The sequence below is a fragment of the Phascolarctos cinereus genome, unplaced genomic scaffold (genome assembly GCF_003287225.1).
Source record: "Phascolarctos cinereus isolate Bilbo 61053 unplaced genomic scaffold, phaCin_HiC Scaffold_2;HRSCAF=192, whole genome shotgun sequence".
In the NCBI taxonomy this organism is placed as follows: Eukaryota; Metazoa; Chordata; class Mammalia; order Diprotodontia; family Phascolarctidae; genus Phascolarctos; species Phascolarctos cinereus.
In genome coordinates this window covers 407,479,273-407,506,863 of record NW_027555625.1, presented here as the reverse complement: position 1 = coordinate 407,506,863, position 27,591 = coordinate 407,479,273, and the positions used below count along the sequence as shown (strand labels likewise).

At 40.9% G+C, this 27,591-nt stretch overlaps 2 protein-coding genes across 2 annotated transcripts in view; one reads left to right on the top strand and one right to left on the bottom strand.

The window, feature by feature from the left end:
* Positions 1 to 6,696: 6,696 nt before the first annotated feature.
* Positions 6,697 to 11,819, bottom strand: EFCAB9 (EF-hand calcium binding domain 9). The gene is made up of 4 exons (XM_020992422.2): positions 11,684 to 11,819; positions 9,199 to 9,347; positions 8,654 to 8,830; positions 6,697 to 7,362 (listed from the first exon to the last, which is right to left on the bottom strand). Exons 1-4 carry the CDS (start codon positions 11,817 to 11,819, stop codon positions 7,213 to 7,215), a joined length of 612 nt encoding a protein of 203 aa, XP_020848081.1. The 3' UTR covers positions 6,697 to 7,212.
* A 3,215-nt stretch (positions 11,820 to 15,034) lies between these two features.
* Positions 15,035 to 27,591, top strand: part of STK10 (serine/threonine kinase 10) — a 127,693-nt gene continuing 115,136 nt past the window's right edge. Inside the window, exon 1 of the mRNA XM_020992307.2 lies at positions 15,035 to 15,704. Coding sequence (XP_020847966.1) covers positions 15,549 to 15,704 — 156 coding nt within the window. The 5' untranslated portion in view covers positions 15,035 to 15,548. The remainder of the gene's footprint in view (positions 15,705 to 27,591) is intronic.

Below are 27,591 nucleotides of genomic sequence, written 5' to 3'. Positions count from 1 at the left end.
AGTCCATAGTTTCTAAACTTGTGATCCTGTGATATAAGGAATCTTAAGCGAGTGGGTACCTCTTTCTAGTTTACAGGGTTTTGCTGAAATGAGGATTACAATGTAAATAAGGTATTTTAGGACCTTAAACATGTCTGCCTGTATTCCTTAAATACCTCCTTGAATTAGTAATACCCAATTTCTGTTGTAGCTTCTGAATCCCTTGAGCCTCTGGTTCTCTGAGCTTTGCAGAGATTGCATGAGTAGTAGTTTTGCTTCTGTTCCTAGGCTAGAGGCTCATTTCAACTCAGTATGAAAAAAATAACAGAACTATCTAAAAGTGGAATGGGTTGCCTTGGGAAGTAGTGAGATACTGGATGACTTTGTATTGGAAATATATGTAGGGTAGGATTTCTGCTCAGGTACAAGTTGGATTAGATATGGGTTGCAACCACAGTTTAAGAAGCAAGGAAGGGGTTGCAAGTGGAAAAAGTTTAAGAAGCTCTAGACTAGATGATGTCTGAGGTTCCTTCTGGCTTTTGAAAGTCTCTTAAGTTTTAGGTATGTAACAAAAATTTTAACATACATAGCTAAGTGTCCCTAGTTTCCAGGTGGTGATGGTTCATCAACATATATTAATATTTCAAAGACCTGTTTCACTGGTGTGGGGATTCTCTTGAAATCAACCGATTACAACTTGTCTATAGTTTAAGGAGTTGTCTGAGGTTGGAAGATTAAACAACTCACCAATATTCATACACTGAGGTGTCAGAGATGGGCTGTAAACCCCACCTACCCTTTATCTACTGTATCTACTTTATCCTACCCTTTATCCACTGTACCACCAGGTGCTTACGTCTCTAAAAGCGTGTGAACACTAAGAGGACAGTGAAGCAGAGGTTGTTTTTTACTCGGGTATGTATCCTTCCCAAACCCTTTCCCTTGTAACAAGCAACAAAAGCTGAGTTTGAATAAAATTTTCAGTAATTAATTGAAGAATACAGGAGATTGAGTGGGAAGTTGCCCCTTCCTTTTTGCTGAGCCCCTAGGCGGGTAACTGTCCTCTACAGCCCTATCTTCTATTCATCCACTCTAGGAAATGACAAATCCCTGCTTTCTTGGGCTTAGACATTTTAGGTACATACAAGTTTTTCAAACTGTGTTGTCTTTGTGCACAGGAACAATCAATTTTGGCCGTAATTATGACCACGTATTCTTGATGGCTGTAGTAATAGTTAACATTTAATATAATGCTTTAAGCTTGGAAGATCACTTTACATACATTATCTCCTTTGATCCTCACAAGCACCCTGTGAGGTAGGTGCTGTTATTAGCTTTATTTTACATATGAATAAACTGAGGCTAAGAGACTAAGTGATTTGCTCAAGGTCACATGGTTATAAGTGTCTGGGGCAGGATTGAAATTCTGTCACTCTTGACTCTAAAGTCCAGTGTTCTGTAGACCCACTGTGCCTCCTACCTATGAAATCTAACCTTTGAGTGGCTCTGTGAAGCTAGCTTGGTGGTGGCCTATGTGTCTGTCGTCTGAGGATGTGAGGTTGGCTAAATTCAGAGAGGGTCATTGCCAGATTGACCACAGAGCAGTACATTTTTGGGTATAGTAACTTTCAAAGGTCATCTACTAAGTCTGGGGGAGTATGGGATAGAGGTGGTAATTTATAGAGCAAATACTCATACTAATAATATTGAAGAGCCTGCAAATAATGAAATATGTAGTTCCTAGTTATAGTACAGAAAATCACCATCTTACAGAAATACTTTAAGTTCCTTTTTGTGTATATTGCTGGGCTAGGCACTAAACTGACCTTAAATATAATCTGAAGGATTAGCCAACTGTCCTTCTGAAGTGTGGAGAGTAGAACTGAAGAATATCCTTAAAAATCTTTCAAATTCTTAAGGTTTTTATAATATAGCTAAGAAAAAAACTTCAAGAAGAGCTAAGTGGTGAATTAAGTTGGATGGTTTTTCACTAAAGGAATTTCAGACCCAGTCCACACTGCTGGTATAGGCTAATTTGGCTTTTTAAAGAAGAGTTTCAGTTTTGCATCTGTTGTGAACCTAGTGCATAGAGAAGTGTGCTTAACCACTTGGCTAAGGAGTTGGCAGACTTAAAAGAGCAGCCTCTTATAGATAGCAGTATATTCTCAAAGTCTTTCCTAGTCAACACTATTTCCAAGCAGGGAGGAAATTGCCTGCTAATTCTAGAAAAGAATGGAAATTTTTGTAGGTTTTCATTTTTTGCCAAAATAAAAACCAGGAATCATTTGCTCATCTTTCCTCCTTGTGACATTCTGAAAAGATGCTCTGTCTGAAGTGTGGTAAGTACCAGCCACTTTGTAATAGGTACTGTAATTCAACCTCATCAAGTCACTTCACCTTTATGAGCCTAGAGGACACTGATTATGAGCCCCACCCAAGCCGCTGGAGAGAAAAGTATCCTTGAGATTTTTTTATGCTAGCCTCATCTTCCACAACTATGCTTGGGTGGTAGGGAAGATCTGCAGATGTGGCAGCCATAGAATGAAGATCGAAATAACCTGGTGAAGGTGGGCTTATCTTATGACTTTTGTGAAAGATCTCTTGAGAACTATGGCAGGCCAGTTCTCTTACTTTGATAGCTACCCTTCTCCAGTGATGATACTCTGTCCACTTACGCATTGTAAGTAACATTTGGTTATAGCACTACTACTAGACATGTGACAGTCATTTCTTTCCCATATTGGGGCATTAGCAGCAGTGCTGAATTTGGTGTCAGAGGACCTGAGTTTAAATCATTTCAGTTCCCTGCGACTCATTTTTCTCATCTGTAATGTAAAGAGGTAAGGCAAGATGACCTCTATGGTCCAGCTCTAAATATGTGATCCTATGAGCTGAATAAGACATTCAACAGCCTAGAAGAACCCAGCTCTTGGTTTTGGGGGTTTGGGTGGTTTTTTTTGTTTGTTTTTTTTTTTGGTGAGCTAATTTATAGTGCTGCCTTGGGGTGGTTTGCAGGGTGAGAGGAATGGAAAGTTTGGGTTGCTAAGAAGATATTAGTCTCCTAAGTAAGTAGGATATGTGTCCTTTAAGGGCAGTGTTACAGAGATTATTTCATATTGTTATTGAACATAATGTCTAGGATTATAAATTCCTGCCTAGAATGGCCATTGATCTGTGGTAGCAGTATCATATGTTGTATTTTCTGTTAAAAGATAACCAAATTTAATTTTTGATGTGTGAGGTTAGATTATGGAAAGGATAGTAAGGAAATAGCAAGCTAGGATATGTCTGAAAGAATTTCAAAGGCCCCACTCACCTCTTCTGCCCCCAAACACAAATTGTGCTATGGGAGATGGTAGTAATGAAAGAGCAGTATAAAAGGACAGTAATTAATCACTCTCATTCCATATGGAAGGGAAATGGTCTATGATTTTTCTATAATTTCTTGACTGTTGAAAGCATTACTTTTATTCACCTTCTCCTGGTTAAAGCATTGTGGTCTTCATCTAATTAACCTGCCCTCCCTTCAGCCCATACACTTTATGTTCTCTGAAGCGTTCTGTAGACCCTTGTCCAAGTAGTAATTGTTTTAACCAAAAGGATTGGTGAATTCTATACTCTGGTAAGTGATTCTACCCCAAAAGTCCTTTCCGTACCACTAAAGGGTTAGAAAACCTTTCAGGCAAATCAACCTTCTGGCTGCCTTAGTTTCTCTTTAATGCACTTGTGAAGCTGTCATGTTGAATTGGGGAAAGCTCTAGCTTTAGAGTCAGTAACTCTGGGTTATTGCCACTTGGCTTCTGTCACCCTGGATTAGTCACCTGATCTTTCTGGACTTCATTTCTTGTCCTTCTGTGGAATGTGAAGTGGCTAAACAAGATGATCACCAAGGTCTCTTCCAGCCCAATCCTACTTCATCTGGGGTTACATAAAGCATTCTCTGGGTCTGAATGGATCTTTGTTTCTACCTAGGGGAGAGTAAAGGATATTTAAAAGGAATACAAAGCACCTAACCACCTGGTGCTCTTCATACACATAAGGCACTCATTTGGATCTGGCTGCTGATGAGACTGTCAGTTTGGTCTTGTAATCCCACTGTGGCTCTTCTCAGAGTGACCTCATGCCCTGCCTCCTGATAGGTTACTTGCCATAACAGCTGAAGGCAGCCATCCTTAGCATCTTTGGAAAAACCCCAATTACTTACCAAGAAGATTATTTACTTGAAGTTGCATTATCCCTGGCAGCTGTTACAGGTTCCTTCTCATATTCTTTTTGTGTACTGCACCCCACTGGTAGCCTGAGCTGTCCTGTAACGTTGGATTTGCCTGTCCAGTCATCAGGTGGAAGTAGGGGGAAGAACTGCAGGGAAGACCTCGTGGTGGAGTGTCTTATTAGTGCTGGTGCTGAGGCTCATCTCTTCCCCTGCGTGGCACAATGGCAGGTGTTAGAAGATCTGGATGGAAAAGCAGACAAAAGACCAACAAAAGCCTAACCACCCCAGAGCAGAAAGGGGCCTGAGAAGCCGTTTAATTCAACGCACCTTTGAACAGCTGCACTTTACAGCCCTCCCCCCCCAGCGAGGGAGAGCTTCCAGTTAACCTCTAGGAAGAGGGTGACTTCTGAAACAGATGGCACTGGTTGTTAGCAAGTTTTTCCTTACATTGATCTTGAGTCTACCTTTCTGCAGCTTGGACCTGTTGATTTGCCAGAAGCAATCATCTTTTTTCCATAAAATAGCCCTTCAGACACTTGAAAACTGTTGTCGTGTGGTCCCCAGGAGACTTCTCTTCTTCGGGCCAAATATTCCTAGTTCCTTTAGTCGTCATAAGACGCAATCTCCAGTCCTCTCAATATGCTAGTCTCACCTTCCTCTGCATGTACTTACTCCTGGTCAGACCTTAACTAGTGGGGAGGAACCAGGATTTTGCTACTGGGCATCAAAGTGCAGAAGACGCAAATCATATAACAGTAATAGAAGATTGTACAATTTTAAAATTTGTTACATTTATAATATTTTGTAACATTCTGACTGCTTTTTTTTGAGTAGCATAGAAGCTTTTTGAATATAATGAATTAACCTAAGGAACTTACCAAATGGTGAGATTCCTTCTCCGTACCAGGCGAGATCTTAGTCTTGCTCCTTCCTGAATTGGTGTTTTATTTTTTTACCTGCAGTAGCCTTCTAGTGTTTTGAGGTGTCTTCTCCTGTCTGAAGTCTCTATTGTAGTCTCCTCACCTATCACTGATTTGACGATTTGTTCAGTGTGGCTTGACATAGGTGCCAGAATTGCTGCTTATGCTGTGTTCCACCTTGTGAATATCCTTCCTAAAGTGTATCCAGCAGTGAATATAGTCCTCCAACTATGGTCTGACCCAGGAAGAATGCAGCAGTATTCTAGTTCTGACGCGTTCACCTGGCCGAGTCATCTTGTGTACATCATTTAATTCAACAAACATTTAGTAAACTAAACTTCTCTAGGCCCAGTTACTATCTCTGTAGAATGAGAGGGTTAAACTAGTTTAGTAATCTCTAATTAGTTAAACTAGTTTAGTAATCTCTGAGGCGCCTGTTCTAGCTCTACTAGTCTTGTTCCTAAGGTTAAAAGCTTTTTGAAGACTCCTGCATTGCTAGGTTCAGTATATCTTCGGAGAAACAGTCTTACTGGTAAGTACCTGGTAAGGGTTTTCTCTTTCACCACCTTCTCAGATACAGTTTCTCAAACTTAGTTCAAACTAAAAAGATTATGCTTTTTGGTGAGAGATGCATTTTTGTAGTTTGCTCCAGTGAGAAATATTTGGATGTGTATATGTGTGTTTGCACATACATACATACATACATACACACACACACACACATATATGTTATTGTTTAGTCATGTCTGACTTTGTGACTCCATTTGGGTATTTTAACTTTATTAATTGGTCTATTTACTTAACCAAATGCTATAACTACATGATTGGCAACTAATTTTAGGTGACAGGATGATCTGTTTCCAGGTTTTATTTAATGAAGTTAGGGGGAAGGTATTAGTGAAAGATCAGCTCTGTATTTCATGAAAAGGATGTTCAGGATTGAGATTTACATGTTTGTTTAACACACAGAGGTATCTACATATAAAATAGGGCAAAGTGCACAAGTCACCTTGTGGTTTTTAGTCAGGCATTATGGTAGTCTAGGTGATCGGTCATTAGAGCAGTGTTTTAACAGAATAGAATGAAGAGGATCTGGGAATGAATTTCCCTAAACCCTGACTTCTTCCCCAAATTCGTCTTGAAGGTGGTAAATGTTGGTACAGAAGCAATTTCTATGTCAATGAAATGTCAGTTCATATATTAGTGAAAAAGTGCTACACTGATGAGTAGAGACCATGATAAAAAGGTGCCAGAGAAGTGCTATATTAAAATAGGTGTCTGGAGAAGGAAAATTAATTCTTCCTCATTCCATAATGAAAATCCTTTAAATCGCCTAAAACCTTCTTTTAAAAGAGCTTGAAACTTTTTTAATAAAAGAACATCACTAGCCAGTGATTAAAGCTTCGTGGCTAGAAACTTCCCTGTGTGATATTCCTCCGGGTGAGCAAATGTAAAACAGAATGAAATTCACATGATATCATCTTTCTGCGCTGTTACAATACAAAAACAATATGGCTTTTTGTCTTTTAGATGGAAGCAGGAAAAATAGGTTAAAAAAAAAGATGATTAACCGTGAACCTTAGGTCCATGTCCTGGAATAGGTAGCTTAGCTGTGTCCATATAGCCATTTAAGAAAACAGCTGAGTACAAATGAGTGAATAGCGCAAGAGAAGTAAAGGATTTCTTCTGTGTACACCTGACTTGTTTCTCAAGGAGTGAAGTAGACACCAAGGAGACTATAATCCTCAAATCTTTGAAATAGAGGTGGAAGTAGTCCCTTGATTAGTAGTAAACCAGGAACATTTTGCCCAGGGCAGTCTTCAGTCCCAGATGAGGATGGGGTTTGATTAGGTTACTCAGCATTAGGAAACTGGGGCGTGTCCAGTGAGAACAAGTGATGATATTTTAATCAGTATTGTACTATCTTGAGTAACTCCTGAGAGTTATGTTGCTCTAGTCATAATCCAAAATTTTATGAACATACCTATTGAGTACTTACATGCAAATCTGACACTCCCCCTCCCTGTAATCTCTCATGAAAGAAATAGATTCTAAATTTTCTACTTTGTAGATTAAAATTTATTTTAATAATAAAAGTGTTCATTTCTGACTTCTGTGTTGCTCTCTCCAGCTTTCAAAGAGACTTTGCTGTTTCAGGAGCAGATTTTTGCTTCTCTCTAATTTCTGCCTCTCCTGATGTTTGTCAAGGCAGAAGATAGTGAACAACTTGAACTCTTTGTAATTAAGACGCTAGTGTTTGAGAAAAACAAAAGACAGTAATTTAGGAAGATTAAATATTACACTTTAAGAAGCAGGGGATGGTAGTTATTTCTCATAAAAATCCTGCGACTCTTCAAACAGAACCTAATGTGGGAACCGGGAAACCTCCATATGTAACATGAGGACCAGAGAAAGAATCCTAGTTCTATTCTCTGCCTCTGTCTGTGGGCTCTAGATTCTAATGGGTGCTTCAGCATTTCACTGCTCCTACATGTGCTTCACAAAGCCCTAGCCAGCAGTTTATTTTCACTGGCCGCTGCAACAGAGACTTCTTTTGTGTTGCTTAGACTCTGTGTAGGGAGCTTGTCAACTAGGTGGCAGTGTAGATGGAGTACTGGGACTGGAATCAGAAAACCTGAATTCCAGTGTGACCTCATACTTCCCAACTGTGTGACCCTGGGCAAGTCATTTAACTTCTGTTTGCCTCAGTTTCCCCATCTGTAAAATGGGGATAACAATAGCACCTGCCTTCCCAGGTGGTTGTGAGGATCAAATGAGATATTTGTAAAGCACTTAGCACGGTAGAGACTTGCTGCTTATTCCTTCTTTTCTTTTTGGGGGTGGAGAGGGTGGGATAGGAAGAGGGCTTCTTTATCATATCCACACTTGGAAGTATCAAGTCTCAATTTCTGTCTGGCACTTAATACCCTCTACAATATGGTCCCTGCCTGTACAGTGTTATCTTCTAATACTTATATTGGGGCGATCAAATTGTCTCCTAAATGTGATCCTACCTCTATATCTTTGTTTAGTCTTTTCTCATTTCAGAATGCCTTTTCTACCTGTCCAAGGCTCAGCTTAATTTCCTGTTTTCTTTGTGAAGCTTTCCCTAACTTTGGCATGCTCCAGAATATTCCAGTGCCTTACCTTTTTTGGATTATGTTATGCATATTGTTAAAGAACAGAAGCTAAACTGTATGGTACTAATTCTTGGATTCACAATTGTAGAGCTGGAAGGGACCTTAAAGGTCATCTACTCCAACTCTCTCATTTTATAAATGAAGAAAGTGAAGCCCTGAATGATTAAATGACTTGCCCAAGGTTTTGTGTGTTAGTCTCTCCTTAATTATGTCATGAATTCCTCTGTGGAATGGACAGTTTCATTCCTTTTCTGCATCTTCCATAGTGCTAAGTACTTCTTTTTGGATATCTTTTCCACCCTTGAATATACCAAACTGGAACTTGGATTGTAGAAGCTATATGGGGCATTCCTTTAGGAGGAGAGGATATTGTGTCCCACCTTTGAAATTTGTGAACTCACCTCATCACCTGTGACATCAAAGTTCTTGAAGATCTGTTTCATTTCCTGGTTTCTGAAATTGAAGAGGAATCGGAAGGCTTCAAACTGCCTTAACCTAACCCTTAGTGCTCCATCTCTGTCAAGCAGCTCAAACACAGGCCGGGAATGTCGATAGATAAACCGTTCTTCCAAGTGATTCTGTTTAGAGAAAGGTGGATATAAATCTCAGGTAGGTGCATCAGGTTAGTGAGCGCCTTCTAGACGTTCATTCAGGAAGGAGCTTGATATTTCCGTTGATCTGTCGTTCCCAAGGTGGCAGGGAGGATTTGAAGGGGATAAAGTTTCTTGAGCCTTTCTTGATTGTACGAGGGGTCCAGATCTATTCAGAAACATTTAAATTAATCGTCTAGGGGCCAAGACGATTCCCTTTAGTCTTTTGAAAGCATGAGCAACGGAAGGTGAATTTGTTGGAGCCTAGATTCAGCAATGCCTTAGCAAAACAGTAGTAGATATGGTAAATTGTGGTGGCTGCTTTGGTGTCTGTAATCAAAGTGATTTTTACTTACCTCATGTGACAATAGGACACAAACAAGCATGTAGAACTCGTCAAAGCCGATCTCTCCTGTGGCATCCCAGTCCAGCATGTCAAATACTATCATGATTTGGTTCCTGTTCAAGTCAGTCACGTGATGAAGAAAGTGATAGAAGACCACATCTGAAGGAGAAGTTACCATCTCTCTAATGCTTACCCACATGCTCTACTGGGATCCATAAAAACAATACTAAGACACTGAATGTTCCAAGAAGGCCATTAATGTGGCAGTGATCCTTCTCTGGATTTCTAGTGCACTTAAGATTCCTTCCAAATTGGGAGAGCATGGTTCATGGGGCTTAGAAATTTAGTTCATTCTCCTTATTTTACAGATGAGGAAAATGAGATGCAGAGAGATTAACTTGCTTAAGATCACATAAGTAATAAGTAGGGTGAGGGTTTATGGGAGAACATGGGCGAAAGTCACACAGGATGCATAAATGAGTTACAATATGCTACAATGGGAATACACACATTGATGAGAGATCTATCCTTCGTTAGAAAGTATCGAAACACTGAAGTATTTATTGAATGCTGTTAGTATGCCATGGGTTGAAAAATGTGAAAGCTTCTTACACAAAGCAGTGTGCGTGATGCAGGGATGTGTGCTTACATTTTGGTGGAATGGGTTGGGATAGAATGGCCAGCAGCTTCCAGATTATGTCAAATATATTGCTAGGTCAGTTCCCATTATAAGCGACCCCATTCCCCAGTTTTGTGTGTGTGTGTGTGTGTGTGTGTATGTGTGTGTATCTATCTGTCTATCTTAGATGGATGTTTGTGATGTTATAGTTACTTATCTATATACATATACATGGCAACCCATCTATAATGCATCTCCAATAGTCATCTCCTGCCTTTCTATGTCATATTATTTATAGCTGGAAGAAACCTTAGTCCCTTCATTTTATTTTACAAATGAGGAAGCTGAAGCTCAGAAAACTGAAGTGACTTGCTCAGAGTCATGGCTTGTTGAAATCTTTTGATTGCTCTGAAGTCTTGATTATAGTTTGGAAGGATTCATGGTAGTCTGTCATTGGAAATATACTTATCAACTCAAGGGTGCTGACAGCTCAAGTTGGGACAAAGGGAATGTGGTGTCAGGGAAGTGGCAACATAGTGGGAGAATTACCGTATTTGAACTTGGGACCTGGGGATTCAAATCTTACTTCTTACCTGCTGGAGGCTTTCCTCTAGATTTCTTGACATTGTGAGGGTACCAGTGGAGCACACAGGCTGTCTGCCCATTGATTAGTCCTTTTTCAATCATACATTTGTTGGTCTTATGCTACATCCTATTTTACACCTTTCTTCCCCTTCCTGTGTCTTTGCATTGCCTGCTGCATACTCTGCAACTTTAATTCTTAGAGACTGTTATATTTCATGCTTGGAGTCATAAAGCATTGCTGAAAGAATATTAATCTTTAAAAAGATAGGCCTTTGTTTTGGGGAGTAGCTTGAGGTAGCACTGCACAGTTTTTCAAATGCAGTCCACCCTGCTTATTGCTTTCCATTCAGCTTTAGGTCTAATTCATTGACTGGTTGTCCTTCCCCTTTCTCCCTCTCTCTGTCTTCTTTCTTTCTTTCCTTCCTTCTTTCCTCCCTGTGTTTTTTTTATAGTCCTTGTCTTTCTCCTTCCTCTTCCCCTTCCCTTTCCTCTTTCCCATTCTTCTTCCTTCCTATCCCTCTTTCTACTTCCCCTTCCTTCCCTTATTTCCCTCTCTCTTTCCTCTCCTTCCTTCCCCTTCTCTTTTTCTCCTTCTTTCTCCCTCTCCTGTTTCCTCTGTAGACTAGGTCTCTGTCTCATCCATGCAAGAAGTGCAGCAGCCACTCATGGACCCAATCCCATTGCAGATCTGCACAGGAGCTTTGACCTGCTCTTTCCAACCCAGACTAGTTCACTCCTTAGGCAGCCTAATGTCACTCTCACTCTTGGAGCTCACTATATTGGTGCTAAACTTAATGTGAACACATAATGTACTTTAGCCCTATTGTAGCTCAGAACTCCTAAGTTCAAGTGATCCAGTAGCTTCAGCCTCCCCCAGGAGCAAGGATTATAGACATACACAACCACTCCTGACTGCAGTGTTTTTCTAAGTCGTATTATTGATAGTTGAGTTATATGGACAGTTGAACAATTGTATTATTATTATCTGGCCAGGTATTCTTCATCCACTTGGTTTTCCATGTCTGGATGGTTAGGTCAAACTTTTGAGTGATTATGGTTCTCATCATATAGATAGTGTTCAGGGACTTGAGGAAGTCAGAAAAATATCATCTGCCAAAAGTATCTGGAGGATCTCACTATCTGCGGGGATCTCTCTTCCATTTGGACTCTACTAGATTATGAGCTCCATAAAGGCAGGTAACTTAATTTTAACATCTCTCCTTAGGCCTCCCACAGTTCTCTAAACCAAGTCAGTATGTTTAAATGACTCGGTGAAGTTGAGGGTACTTACCATTCAGAGCCTGCTTTTTGTGCACATCAAGAACTTGGAAATATTCTGACAGTGCCTTGACATTTCTCACTGATAGTAAACAGTATATTTTATCCAAATAGAGGTACCATAGAAATGATCCATGTTTCAATTTCATCTTGTCACTATTTGATTATGTTTGCAACTGGTCACTTAGGCAACATAGAATTGAGAACTCTGCCTTTGAACTGGAATGATGACTTGATACTCAGAGTTCTTATCATTACTAAGAAATTGCCTTGGTTAAAATGTCAGAGGAAGTGGTTAGTTCCTCAAACTATATACCAATCCCTGATATATATACACACATGTAAAAATATACATGGGAAATATACAAGTATATGGTTACACACATCTCACTGTCACTTAAGATTTAGCAAAATTCTTCAGGATGCAATATAAAAAGAGATGTAATCCTGCTTGAGTGGGGAGGGGAGATAGCTCCAAAATTAATCCACAAGTATAATTGAGCACCTGTTAATGTGCAATGTAACAAAGGCATAGATTAGAATGGGATCAATACATAGCTTTCTATATAATGTGTCAAAAGGAGTGGAATAGATATACAGGATACAGGATACAGTGGAGGGACAGATTTCTTAGGGTTGTGTAGTCAGTTAAGGAAACTTAAGGTAAGAAATCAAAAAGAATAGGGGCTAGTAAGCAAACTAGTTGGGCTGGGTTGTATGTAGGAGATCAATTCAAAGTAAGATGGAAAAACTGTGGAGGGTCTTAAATCCTAGGAGAAAGAGTTTGTATTTAACTTGTGTATTTAACCAATGACTGTTTTCTACAAAGAGAAGTAGGCAAAACAACAACAAAAAAAACCCTAGGTGTTTTGGGATGATACCGAGCAAGCAAAACCAAATCAAATTAATGTTTTAGAAAGATGGCCCAGCAGGATGGGGATGGGATGAGAGAGGGAGGGTGAATTGGTCTACTTACTAAATGTAAATTAGTGTGAACCCTGCATAGGGTAGAGATAGGTGATTTTTTTTTTAACAATCAAGCATAAGCATTTTTAAAAAATTTTCAACATTCACTTTTTTATTGTAATGGTGTTTTGTTTTTCCAATTATATGTAAAATTATATGTATAATATTCCAATTATATGTAAAAAAATTTGAACATTCGCTTTTATAAGATTTTGAGTTATAAACTTTTTTCTCCCTCCATCTCTTTCCTTCCCCCTCCCCAGGATGGCAAGCAATCTGATATAGGTTATATATGTACAGTCATATTAAACATATTTCTACATTAGTCATGTTATGAAAGAACAATCAGAACAAAAGGGAAAAACCAAGAGAAAGAAAAAACAACAAAAGGTGAAAATAGTATGCTTCGATCTGCATTCAGACTCCATAGTTCTTTCTCTGGATATGGATAACATTTTTCATCATGAATGTCATTTGGAATTATCTTATATCATAGTATTGCTGAGAAGAGCTAAGTCTGTCATAGTTGATCATTGCACAATGTTGCTGTTACTGTTACTGTGTACAATGTTTTGGTACTGCTCACTTCAGACAGCATCAGTCCCTGTAAGTCAGATTCATATAATACAACTTGTTCAGCCATTCCGCAGTTGATGGGCATCTCCTCAATTTCCAATTCTTTCCCATCACATAAAGAGCTGCTATAAATATTTATGATATTTGTAAATATTTTTGTACATATGGATCCTTTGGTGATAGTTGATTCTTACTCCTGGGCTTCCACTATCCAAAGATGATGGTACCTATTTAAAATCTCGCATAAGGATTCAACAAACCTTTCAAAATCCTACGTATATGAAAAATATTGGCCAGCATGAGAAAGGACTCTCTTGGTTTATCTTAGATAAGCTTTGGATTGGGTTTCTAGAGGCCGTAAGAAAGGTCAGCCTTGGAATTGGGGATGAGGAGGGGGGTAGTACAGGAACACTGAGGAATTTGTTGCTGCTTGCAGTTGCTGTTATGACAACAGGGAAGGGCAGTTACCCACCAAATTCCTCGCCATTTGTGCAACGTTTTTAGGTGACCTGTGGCTTGGAGGATAGTAGCAATTTGAGATGCTAAAGTATACACTTGGCCTTGTAAGACTGACTTCAGTTACCTTCCTTCAAGTTAACTTTGGAGTGGAGTTGGATGTGGGTAATTGGTGGAAGGGGCCTTAAGTGAATCATCCACTATCATGGAGTGGTGCTCTCAGCTTCAGAAGACAGGAGAAAGAAAGTGGGTGGGGGAGAGAGAAAATAAAAGAATGAGAATGAGAATGAATTATTTATCTCAGGGTGGATAAATGGTAGCTGTAAAGATGAAAGGAATAGGATAAAGTGACTGAGAACTGTCTCTGAGCTACTATTGTAGTCAGGAGGTTGCTTGTATAGGTAGAGAACTGGCCTCAGAATCAGAAAGGACTGTTCAAATCTTACTGCTGACAGGTGGCCTGTGAGACTCCTAGACAGAAGTTGCTTAGGCTTAGTGCCTCGGGCGACTGTAAACTGCAGAAGTTATTTTGCATGTTATGAGTTCCCTGCACGAGAGTTCCCTACACTGATGAAATTACCAGTCGGAACAGAACGGGACAGTCTTGCTTTTGTATGCTTTTGTATTTCTACACCGCTTGGCCGTTAGTAAACAATTAAGTGATTTTAATTAAAAACAAAACAAAACAAAACAAAAAAAATTGCACTAGAAGTTCAATTAACTGCTTCAGTTTCCTTATTTGTAAAATGAAGGGGGTTGGGCTAGTGATCTCTAGCCAGGCGGATGTTGGGTGGGAGGGGAGGTAGGGTGCTTTTTACGTCTGCTCAACCATTTTCATCATCTCCCTCTAAGGTCCCAGTTCTAAGCTTCCCCTAACATCAATCCTCCCTTCTTCCACCCATGCCCTCGGGAATTTCATTCCACCACTCTATTACAATAGTTCATTTTATTCCATTTGAAAATACAAAGGGTTGGCGGGATTTGGTCCAAATGACCTCCAAGCCCATGTTCTGTCCTGTTGCAAGGGCTCACTTTTCAAAGTAACAAAACAGAAAGACAACATAGTTTCCAGCTGTTCCTAGCTGTGTGCTATCAGGGCAAGTTTCTTAATTTCTTGGGGCCTTAGTTTCCTCATCTGTGAAATGAATGAGGGAGTTGGACTTCCCGGCGACCAAGGTCCTTTCCAGCTCTAAATTTATGCTCCTGTGACCCCAAGTTCTGCCAAATCTCGAACCAGCCCCTTTAAAAGAGGGAGTCAGCTTCCTACAGTGTCCAGAGGGCCCCGCGGCGCAGGGGCGGGGCCGATCGGTTCCAGCAGCCAATGGGAAGCTGGCGTGGTGCAGCTGGTCTCCCTGCAGGTGGAGTCGCGGGCTCCGGGACTGAGGTTCAGAATCTTCGAACTACCCCTCTCTGGAGCTTGGGTTCTGGAGGTGTGCCGGAGTTGATGCCGGTGTGTTGCTCGAGGAAGGGGCGCGAGCCGCAGTTGCGCCTTGGGATTTGAAGACCACATTGCCGCGGCTTGGAGATCACTTGTAGGAGATAAGGCTGCTTCCACTGCCTGTTTTTCCGGGTGCCCGGAGTCCTAACCCCAGCCCTAGTCCTCTCCAGCGGCGCACTTGACTGCGGGGTTCGCGAACCCTGGAGGGGTGGAGGAGGAGCTCGATCCCGGGAGACGCGAGGTGCAAAGCGAGCTGGGCTGCGGGTTCCTTCTCTTACCGCCGCCCTCTACCCCTACTCAATCTGCGCTCACCGCCGGGGTGCAGAGGCTGGCACCGCCCTGCGGAGCTGGGGGCCGGAGCCACCTCGCTTAGCCCCTAGCGGCGTCTATAGAGGCGCCCTCGGCATCGCGCGCCCCCCAGCCAGCTTGTTCTCCACGAACCATGGCTTTTGCCAACTTCCGCCGTATCCTAAGGCTGTCCACCTTCGAGAAGAGAAAGTCCCGGGAATATGAGCACGTTCGTCGGGATCTGGATCCAAACGAAATGTGGGAGATCGTCGGGGAGTTGGGCGATGGAGCCTTCGGTAAAGTTTACAAGGTGGGTGCGGGAGGCTGGCAAAGGGTGCGTTGGGCACGTCGCGAAGAACTCCGGGAGCCGAGTTATGGGGTCCTGGAAATCTCGCAAAGGGACGGAAGGTGCGCACCGCTATGACAGCCTGGGCCAGGGCGCGGGGACGGTCGGAAGGTCCGGGGGCGGTTCCGAAACATAGTTTGCAGAGCGAACTATGCATGGGGAGGCGAGGAGATGCCAAAGTAGTTCAGGGAGATTCCCGGGGACGGGCTTCTGGACCTGACAAGGTCGGCTTTAGCCCCGGATCCTTCCCTGCTTCAGCTACCTTGGAATAAAGTCTAAGAGGGATGGGGGAAGGGGCTTGAAGCGACGCGTTTACTGTAGAAGCAAGTGCTGTCCCATCCATCCCCACTGCCCTACTGTATTTGGGGCCTCAGTAGAGAGGGGGTCGGGGATGACAGAAATCAAGTTCCAAGTGTTAGCTCTAAAATCAAGATGAAAGGAAACAGGGTACAAGAAGTTTGATCCCCTAAAGCTGACCCTGGGGACCAACTGTCTAGGAGCTACTATTGTGACCGAGAAGGTTGTTTGCAGACCTATGATCTAGGTTCTAGGTTGAGCTAGTGAGTTGGTCCCAGATAATGAATTGGCCTTGTCTTAATCATAGTACCTTAGACCTTTCCCACTCTCAGAATATAATAGACTTTTGATCTGGGGACTTTAGAGACTATTTAGTTGATTCAGCTTAATTGAATTCAATGCAAAAATATCTCCCTCATTTTACAGTTGAGAATAATAAGGCTTACCTTAATTTCTTACCCAGTGGCTAACCTAAGATCATATAGTTGAAACTTCAGCTACTTGTAATAGCTTATGGGCTTTTAAAAGAGAATATGGGAGTTCTGAGTGGTCTTGCCCTGGGCTTTCCCCGGGGGATAGCTGCCTCCTCCTGAATCAAAAAAAGGAAATGATTAGGTTTGGGATGCTGATCTGAGTGACAAGTTGGTACTCAGAATCCATTTACAATCTATTGTCTGCATGGTAGGTACACTCTCCTTTCTCACTTCAAAGGAGTTGGAGTTTAGAGGAAAAATGATGAGGCAAAGAAGTAATTAGCTACTTGAAGTCCTCTATGCTTACACCAATGTAGGTGGTTTAGAACGGCCGCTTTCTTCTTGCTCAAGGATTCCCCTGTTCTATATTCATTTCTAGGTAGGTCAATCACATTCCCCTACTATCTACTAGGCCAGGCACCCTTAATGGAGTTGAGGATGCAAAGATAAGAATGGAACAGTCCTTGTCCTCAAGGAGCTTACATTTTCTTGGAGGATTACATTCTATTGGGGACGTGCAGAATTCTGTAGGAAATTAATACTAGTTAATATGTTCTGGAAGGGAAAACACTAAAGATTTGGGATTCAGGAAAGTCTTCCTATAGATGGTGGCACTTGGGCAGAACTTTGAAAGAAACTAGGAATCTAAGAATTCTAAGAAACAGAAAAAGGACATCTTCCTGGGGGTGGGGGTGGAGTGTCAGCCTGTGCGAAGACATGCAGACAAGCTATGGAATGTTGTGGATATGAGGAAGAGCAAGACCGATTTAGTTTGACCATAGTGCATATGAAAGAGAGTAATGTATAATATGGCTGGCAAGGTGGCTTGGATCCAAGTTGTAAAGGGTCTTTAATGTCAAACAGAAGAGTCTGTGCTCTATTCTTGATTCTAGAGGCAAAAGGGAGTCCTGAGAATTTATTGAGTAGAGAAGTCACATGGTCAGACCTTCTTCCTTCTAAGTATCTTGCTCACTTTTTAAACTCTAGCATCACGTGACTCATTTAGCTGGTGGTTGGCAGTGACTGTTGCCTAGTTTTTAAAAATTCTCTTCAGGTGGTTACTTCCTGTAAGTGGAAGACTGACCCTGCATGAGTCTAACATTTAGAGATGACTTTGTCTTGTGCCGGGCTTCCTTAAAGCAGTCCTGCCTTGATCCATGCTTGCATAGTTTATTTCCAGGCAATCCTAAAATCTTAAAGCTAGAAGGGACTTCAGAGGTTATCTGGTCCAACCTTCACATTCAGCATAGGAATCTCTTCTACGCCATTCTCAACAAATGCCTTCCAGCATCTATCTGCACACTTCAAGTGATAGGGAGTTCACTGTCTTAGATGGTAGCCCAGAACATTGCTGGATAGGTGAATTCCTTAGAAAGTTTGTCTTTTAAATTGAGCTGAATACTGCTTTCCTGTAGCTTCTAACTGTTGTCCCTATTTTTACCCTCTGGGACAGTATAAAATGTCAAGACCCTTTAAAAACAAACAAACAAACAAACAAAAACCCCAGCCTTTCAAAGGGATGAGATATTTTTAGGTAGCCCCCCTATGGTGTTCAATATGTAGATATTTGAAAAAAAAATCCATTTCTGTGTTTTCTTGGCATGGACATTAAATTCATGCCAAGGTGTGGCAGGTATATTTCCCAGTCTTTCTTCTCCCTTCCTGAAAATTGTCATAGATTTTGAACCAAAAGGGAATGCAATCCAAATCCATTATGATACAGATAAGGAAATTGAGACCCAGAGAGGTTGTGAGTTGAGTAGGGTCATGTAGGTGATGTAAGTGTACAGCTTTGACTCAAACCCAAGTTCTCTGGTTCCAAATTCAGTGGGTTTTTTTTAAATTTTAAATTTTGTTTTTTTTTCTCCAGTGTATCATGTTGCCTATATGAGCAACTGACTATTATGCCCCTTTTTTAGTTTGGGGGCAATTCAGAACTCCTCCATGGAGCTTTTAGAGGTGTCTTCTAGTGGCTTTCCACTGGCTGCTGCTACTTCCTTAAACATCCTGTAGATCAGAGCCAAACTAACATTTTGAAGTGATCCTTAAGTAGGAATTCTCTACTGAAGTGTGGTGATGGCAGCCCCAGGAGTCAAACTGTGGCTGACCTGTCAGTGAAAATAAGAGTTTAAAAAAATAGAAGTTTTAAAAGCCTCTGCCTTTCCAGGGTTATCTGATGAGAGTTTTTCTTCTTTGTCTAATAAAGAGGAAGCCTTTTCCTTTACCCTTCTCTTCTGCCTAATATTTTTAAAGTATGTTTTTCAACTTCCTTTTATGTCTGACTACTAGAGGCTTCTCACTTTCATATGCTATTTCCCCACCCCCTCCGGAAAAAGGATCTGTACAAAGGCAGTAACCTTATTTCCTTTAAACAAAAAGTATATATATTTTTTTAAACAGAAGGCCACACCATTTAAATAGGTTCCTGATAATTAAAAAATTAAGAATATTTGAGCTTTCTGGAAGATTGTACTTGGTGAATACTTTAGAATTTCAGTAGGGTCTGAAGAACTGACTTTTCTACTTGGAAGACTGAGCTCTTTGCTCTAGGTCCATGTCTGTACCAGGGAAACAGCTATAACCCAAGCCAAGTTGATTTGAAGAGAGTTAAATATCTACCTTTCCCCTCCTGCCCTCTCCCCACCCCCAGAGTAGCCTGAATCTCCAGATTCCCCAGTAACCTCTGGGCTGAGAATAAAACTGGGAAGCTCTTTCAGTTCATAGCCCCCATGGTCCTGGAATGGGAGATACAAGGATTCTCTCTGTGCTGCCTCTGTAAATGTTTGTACTGCATGACCAGGCATTCCTGTGCTGGGGGCTGGCTCTTGGGTGGCTGCATGCCCCCATTGGAGGCTATTTCTTTGACATCACTGTCACATCTCCTTTTATAGAAAAGTGGGATTATAGATACAGAGTTGGAAGGGCCATATAGTACATACCCTCCCACTTTACAGGAAAGGAAATTGAGGCACAGAGAGGCTAAGGAATTTGCCCAAGGTCACAAGGTAATAAGTGGCAGAGCTGGAATTCAAACTAAGGACGTTTGACACAAGACCCAGCACTCTTTACGCTGCCCTGGGATTTCCCCATAATCCCAGAAACAACAGAACTGTTAGTATCAGCTGCTCACCCTCAGTGCACTATGATGTATTCCCTCAGGGCAGCTAATGGCATGTTGGTCCAAAGGACCCTAGTAATCAAGGCTAGGGTGCTGAGTTCCATCAGTATAATTAGGAAATGCCAGGGCTACTTCTGATTGTCCCATGGAGTTCTGAGACATAGGGGAGGAAAGAAGGAAGAAAGAAAAGGGAAGATAGGAAGGACAAAAAGAATGGGAAATAGGAGAAAGAATCATATAGAGGAAGGAGAAAAGAAACCTGTGTATGTGTCAAGGAGTGGTCAAAGAAGGGCTACCAGCTGTTAATCTGGGGGACCCTGCCTGCCTCAGTTCTGTCATGTTCTGTACCTGAAGCACTTCTATTAATCCTAGAGTACTTTTTATACTCATACTCATTCAATAACCACACCCCACCTCCAACCCTCAGCTCTACCCTGGGCCCCACCAGGGAGGAGGTGTAGGGTAGCCACAGTAGCAGAGGAAGTGGTGGTATCTGCTGAAGTAGCAAAGGAAGCAGGCAAGGGAAGCTGGGCGGTGGGGCCCCTGGTTGCTATGAAGCCAAGAGGTACACTTCCATCTAGTCTTCTCCCAGGTCTCATGAATATACTGGTGCTGCTGGCCTAGTGCTGTAGAGCTCGTGGGGAATTGAATGATCACTAGAGTAAATAATCCAGGGGACCAGAGAAATAAGGAAAGGTGTTGTGGTGGGCTAGGGGATGCTTGCAAAGATTGAGGCCTTCTTTCTTTTCAATTTAAAAAAAATTTTAAACTAACAAATATCAAATAAAATGAGCATCATATGCTTATACGTTGTCTTATGTAGAGTTTACATTTATTTAAAAATTATAACAAATTCAACATGTAACTTTCAGTGCTGTCCTGCTTGTCTGTGATTCTTTCTGAACTGCCTTCTGTTCTTTTTTATGCATTTAAAATTTTTTTTTTTAATTTTTAGGCAGTTGGGTTAAGTGACTTGTCCAGGGTCACACAGCTAGTAAGTGTAAAGTGTTTGGTCTGAGGCCGGACTTGAACTCAGGTCCTCCTGACTTCAGGGCCGGTGCTCTATCTACTGCATTACCTAGCTGCCCTTTTTTTATGCATTTTAAAAAAATGCTTCAATACACTTTTTTCTTTTCTTTTCTTTTCTTCTTGGATACACTATCTCCCTTCTCCCATCTTTCTCCAAAGTAAAAAACAAACAAAACCCAAAACAAAACTGTCATAACATATATTGTTGTTGTTCAGTCATTTCAGTCACATCTGACTCTTTGTGATCCTATTTAGGATTTTCTTAGCCAAGATCCTGGAGTGATTTGTTGTTTCCTTCTCCAGCTCATTATAGAGATGAGGAAACTGAGGCAAACAGGTGAAAGTGACTTGCTCAGAGTCCCACAGCTAGTAGGTGTCAAGCCTTTGGTCTGAGGCTGGATTTGAACTCAGGTCCTCCTGACTTTAGAGCCAGTGCTCTAACCACTGCGCCACCTAGCTGCCCCAAGAAAGTGCTTGTATAAAGTTTAAAGTGATAAGGGTTTCACCTGTGATTTCATTGCTTTATGGAATTCCCTTATGAGGAGACTCCCTCTACCAACTCAGGTTAGCACTTTCTCTGTAACTTATCTCCATTTTAGATTTTAGGTGCCTGGAACAGGGGTCCTCAAACATTCTGTGTTCAGGACACCTTTTACACTTTTTTTTTTTGGCTAGGCAATGGGGTTAAGTGACTTACCCAGGGTCACACAGCTAGTAAGTGTATACTCTTTTTAAAAAAAATTTTTTAATTTGCAAAATAAAACAAACATTTCTCTAACAGTAGAAAAGAGACGATTGTACCTGAAACTGCAAATCTGTTAGGTATGACTTGCTATTCCTTTTAAATATATAATAAAGTTATCATGTACATTTCTTTTTTCCCCTTTTTTCTTCCCTCCCCTCCCCTCCCCCTCCCCATGGCTACCATTAGACACCTTTACACTCTTCAAAATTGTTGAATTCCCCCCCTCCGACACACAAGAGCTTCTGCTTATGTCAGCAGTGCCTATCCATACTGACCATATTAGAAATTAAAATGACTTAGTCTTGTTATGAAAATAATTTTGACCTCATGGACTCCTTGAGTCTCGAGTATCCCAAGGGGTTTCCAGACTATATTTTGAGAACCATTAGCCTAGAATACTGAGAGAATAAGTGATTTTGGTCAGGGATATGCTGCCAGTATGTGGCAGGACTTGAACATAGTTCTTCTAGGATGCCTCTCTATTCATTACACTAGCGGTTTTCAACCTTTTCTGTCTCAGGACCCTTTTACGCTCTTAAAAATCATCAAAGATCCTTCCAAAGAGCTTTATGTGATTTACGTCAATCAACATTTGCTGTATTAAAGGCAGCTAGATGGTGCAGTGGATAGAGCACCGGCCCTGAAGTCAGGAGGACCTGAGTTTGAATCTGGTCTCAGACATATAACACTTACTAGCTGTGTGACCCTGGGCAAGTCACTTAACCCCATTGCCTAGCCAAAAAAAAATTTGCTGTATTAGAAATTAAAACTTATAAATATAAAAAAAATTTCTTTTAAAAACACTAAAAACCAACTACTTCTTAGCATAAATAACATTTTTCATGAAGATTTAATGAGAAGAGTGGAAATTTTACATATTTTTAGCAGATTTCTTTAATGTCTGACTTAATAGAAGAAAGTTTGATTCTCATATCTGCTTCTATTTGTTGCAATATGTTGTGGTTGAAGCATATGAAAAAAAATCAGGCCTCACAGAAAGATGTAGTTGGAAAAGGGAGGAGTATTTTAATTGCATTTCAGATAATTGTGGTTATTCTTCTTTGATACCAAAGCTGGGAGTTTCTTAAAGATAACTTGCAATATGGAATCTGAAACTACATCAATGAACTTTTCATGCTGTTACATTAAACACCATTGGTCTGTCTTGTACTTTGAATGGATCATTTAGTCTTGTATAATTTTGTAATATGTATTAGTCATTTGGAAAATATTGGTTCATTGGTTATTAACAGCTATAAAGCTGAGGGAAAGATGGCTTTTATCAATTTTCATTTCATATTTTCAATTTTGCCCCATTTCTTTGGAGTAAAGTTCCCCTTTCGGTGAATCGGAGAACTCTCTAACATGTCAGTTTCATCTTTTTCAGCATCTTTGCATGCAGATACTATGAGCTGAGGAAGTAAGTCTTCTAATCTTTCTTTTTAAACCAATGATCCATCCTTAAATTTAAGGAAAACATAAGTAAATTTTATTTTAGAATAAAATATTATTAAATTTTAATATGATTCTTAGATAAAATTTAAACATTTAGAAATGTATTTGAAACATGTTGCAAAATAAGACGATGAAGTTTTCACATAGCACAAGGAAAACTTTGGGATTTGAAAATAACAACCTACTGGTTGATAATGATGTTACAGAGATTATAATGAGTATCACCAAAGATAGCTACTAAGAGCACAGTAGAAGTACTGAGAACTTATTGAGTTAGTCTCTAAAAACGGACATATTTGTACTCTAAGCCTACTACCTTATGAAGTGCTAGAAAACACAAGAATACACAGACACGTTCCATTAGCCATGAGAGTGATAGTGTCATAGGCCATGTAGCTTCTAGAAAACTCCATTGTACGTTTGTGTGAGAGAGAATGACAATGAAAAGGACAAATAACATCCTAGCATCTTTATGAGAGATCTCAGAGATCATTGCAGACGGTGACTGCAGCCATGAAATGAAAAGACGCTTGCTTCTTGGAAGGAAAGCTATGGCAAATCTGGACGGCATACTAAAAAGCAGAGGCATCACATTGCTGACAAAGGTCCGTGTAGTCAAAGCATGTATGTGACTGTATGACTGTGAGTGCTGCAGATTTGACCTTTCAAATGATGGCGCTGGAGAAGACTTTTGAGAGTCCCTTGGACAGCAAAGAGATCAAATCAGTCAATACTTAAAGACACGAATTCAAACTCTTCGCTGGAAGGTCAAAGATTGAAGCTGAAGTTTAAATACTTTGGCCACATAATGAGAACATGGGACTCATTGGAAGAGACCCTGTTGTTGGGAAAGATTGAAGGCAAAAAGAGAAGGAGACAGCAGAAGATGAGGTGGATAGCATTGTGGAAACAATGAACATGAATGTAGTCAGACTTCAGCAGATGGTGGAGGGTAGAAGGGCCTGGAATACAGCGGTCCATGGGGTCGTAAAGTGGCGAACACAACTGAATGGCTGAACAGCAATAACCAAAATGATGGAAATAGTTTTGATTTTGCAGCGACCCTGAAAGGTCTTAGGGACCCTGAGGGATCCCTCAGACCCCACACTTTGGGAACTGCTGCACCACCCCATGCTATCTGCGACCTTAAAGACCTATAAATGTGAACTGTTTTGTCAGTCATCATCTGACTTTCTACTTTACTATTTCTGTTCTCAGATCAATTGCTTCTTTCTGTTTTTGCTTTGTCTTTTTATATTCTCTCCTCCTGTTTTCCTCTGTCACCATTACCTACTCTCTCCCTTTTTCTAGATAAGACAAACAAAATTTCATTTCTATTTCCCAGCTCAAAGATGCTGCTGTCTATACAAGAACACTAAATTGATCACAGGACAAAGATTTGGATCCAGAAGAAACCTTAGAGGTCATCTAGTGACCTTATTTCACAGATGAGAAAGCCTAAGGCCCAGAGAAATGAAGTGACACACCCGTGGTCACACAGGAAATTGGTGTCAGAGGCAGAATTTGATCTCAGGATCTCTGCCTCCAAATACAATGATCTTTCCACTGCAGCCTGCTGCCTCTGAGGTAGTGAGCCAATCATTTGGTCAACAAGCATTTATGTGCTTTACTATGGTACCAGGCTGGGGATACAAAGAAAGGCACATTCTAAAGGGGGAGACATCATATGAATAGATACATACAAGATAGAAGAGCTGGAAGGTGATCTGTAAGGAGAAGCAGGGAGGATCAAGAAAGGCCTCCTGCAGAAGGTGGTATTTGAGCTGAGTTGGAGGAAGGCAGAACAGCTAAGAGGCAGAGGGGAGGAGAGAGAGAGCATTCCAGGCATGGGGGAGGCCTTCTTGGAAGGCCTGACCAGAGCCAGTGAGGTTGGTTGGTACAGATGAGGGGTGGGAGGAGAAAACGTAAGAAGACAGGAAAGTGCCAGCTTGTGATGGGCTTTAAGGAATAGGGAGTCACTGGTTCTCCTTGAGCAGAAAGAGGCCTGATAGGTCACTTAATGTCTGTCTGGCCCCTAAAAGGTTAGGCTTGGTCGGCATCACACAAAGCTTCCCTTCTGCGTGCTGCTCCCCATTCCGCAGTCAGGCAGTCCTCTGTTTACCACTGTCCCTGAAGGGGAGGTTGGTTTAAACAACACCACCACCAAAACCATGCTAAAATCTCTGCCGTGATCCCCTCCTGGAGAGATCTGCTGACTGGCTGTTTGAAGATGGGGGCATGCCCTGTACGCCCCACGCGCCATCACTGCGTGCAGTCAGGGTCTCCTCCCACCCCCTAGTACGAGTAGGACTTTCCATTTGACACTGATATTTTCCAGGATAGAGGTAAGGTAGTTTTAGATAGAACAACCACTCCCATTTCTCTCAGTTTACTTTCCTCACATCAGTCTCATAAGGTGGGCAGTGAGAGTGCTGAGGATGAGGCTCAGAGCAGTTAAGTGACTTGCCTGAGGTCATGACGTTAGTAAAAAGCAGAGCAGGCATTTCTGATTCCCCAGATCCATTGTTCTTCCCGAGCATCTTCCATTTGGCCTTATTTTAGTACTATCTGGGGATCGTCTGATAGTTTCCTAAGCTCTTGATTTGCCAAGAATACAAACAACTCTGATTTTGTTGTTGTTGAGTTATTTTGGTCCTATATGACTCCTCGTGACCCCGTTTGGGTTTTCTTGGCAAAGATACTGGAATGGTTTGCCATGGCCTTCGCTAGCTCATTTTACAGATGAAGAAACTGAGGCCAACAGGGTTAAGTGACTTGCCCAGGGTAGGGTCACACAGCTGATAAGTGTCTAAGCCTGGATTTGAACTCAGGAAGATGAGTCTTCTTGGATCAAGGCCTGGCACTATTCATTGTACCACTTAGCTGCCCTATACATCTCTGATGTATAAATTAATTCTGTTAGCTCTTTCCCCCATTCTCCTTCTTGGAAGGCCTTTCTCTTTTCTTATCTGATATTCCAGGGGGCATCTAGGTGGCGCAGTGATTAGAACACTTGCCCTGAAGTCAGGAGGACCTGAGTTCAAATCCAGCCTCAGACCAAACACTTGATACTTACTAGCTGTATGAACCTAGGCAAGTCACTTACACCCGATTGCCTATTTAAAAAAAAAAAAGAAAAGAATGATATTGCAGTTCTCAGTGTTTATCTTCCTGTGTCCCTGTTGCAGAAACCAAAGTTATGACTCTCACCCAGCACCCAAACCTTAGGTCCTTTTGACTTTCAATGACCTTTGGGTTGGGTGCTGGTGTTTTAGATAGTCTGGGCACTTTTTTTTAAAAAAAGATAAATATTCTTGATACCTTCACTTTTTTTCTTATATAAGTCATTTCTGCTTCCCTTATAACAAAGAAAATTAGTTAATTAAAAACAACCAGTGCAATAAAAAGCAACTTTGACAGTATATACTCTGTTCTGCCCTCCTAGTGAGAGCAAGGAAATATGTTTAATTATTAGTTGGTTCTTGGATTACTCAATATTTTCATTTACATTTTTGCAGATGTATGATACATGTGATGGTTTTTATATATATGTACATATGATTTAGCTTATTTTATTTTATTTCATTTAAATCTTCCCATGTTTCTCTGAATTTCTCATATTTGCCTTTTTTTTTTTTACTGCATCTCATTATGTTCCTTGTATGTTTGTTCAGCTATTCCACAACTGACAGGCACCCCACTCTCTTTTCAACTCTTTGCTACCACAGAAAGTGTTGCCATGAATGTTTTACATGTATCAGATCTTTTTTTATGGTGGTTTTTTTTTTTTTACCCTCTTAGGGTCTGTGCGTTGTAGTGAGATTACTGGCTGAAAGGGTACAAAGAGTTTAGCCACATTTCTTTCATAGCTCCTAATGATTTGCCAGAACAGCTGGACCAATTCATAATTTCATCAGAACCAGGGTTCTCTTTTGCTGTCCTTGAGACTGATCTCTCCTGTCTCACTCCTAAAGAGATAGTTCTTTAGAGTGTATCTTGGCATGTCTCAGGAAAACCTAAGTTCAAATCCAACTTCAGATACTTACTAGCTGTGTGACTCTGGATAAATCACTTAATCTCAGTCTGCCTCAGTTTCCATATCTGTAAAATGATAAGATGATAATAATAATAATAATAATAATAATAATAATAATAATACCTTCTTCCTAGGATTGTTCTGAGGATTAAATGAAATGTTTATAAAATACTTTGTAAATCTTATGCCAGCTATTGTTGTTTTGATGAAGATGATGATGATATTTCCAGTAGGCAATTAGTAATGATAACCAGTAATAATAGCTGATGTTTGTATAACACTTTAAAGTTTGTAAAGTACTTTGCATACAATATTTAGTTCTCACATATCACAGTTGTGAGAGCTGTGATATGGCTACTGAAGATATTATTTTCATCCCCATTTTACTGATGAAGAGATTGAGAAATGGGGAGGTTAAGAAACAAAGTGACTTGTTTATATTTATAGCACAGTAAGCATCAAAGGTAGAACTGAACCCTAGGCTTCCTGACTCCAAGTTCAATATTACATCCATTATGTCTTGCTGCCTCTTATAATGCACAAATGTTTTACCAAAGAACCTGAGGCTTCAGTGTATCACGCCAGTGGCGTTTCTCTTGATGTTGCCATGTGAGTGGCTGCAATGCCATAGTAGGAGTACTTGGAGTCACAAGTTCTGGCTTCCACACTTTCCATGTGACTGTGGATTGTCACCTAAC

What these genes read in the sequence shown, in the direction of transcription:
- EFCAB9 (XM_020992422.2), bottom strand. Translation starts at nt 11,819, where the DNA reads ATGAAATTGAAACATGGATCATTTCTATGGTACCTCTATTTGGATAAA. An exon ending in CAAAAAGCAGGCTCTGAATG is followed by an intron (nt 9,348 to 11,683) that starts GTAAGTACCCTC and finishes CTTCTCCTTCAG; the next exon opens with ATGTGGTCTTCTATCACTTT. An exon ending in GTGTCCTATTGTCACATGAG is followed by an intron (nt 8,831 to 9,198) that starts GTAAGTAAAAAT and finishes TTCTCTAAACAG; the next exon opens with AATCACTTGGAAGAACGGTT.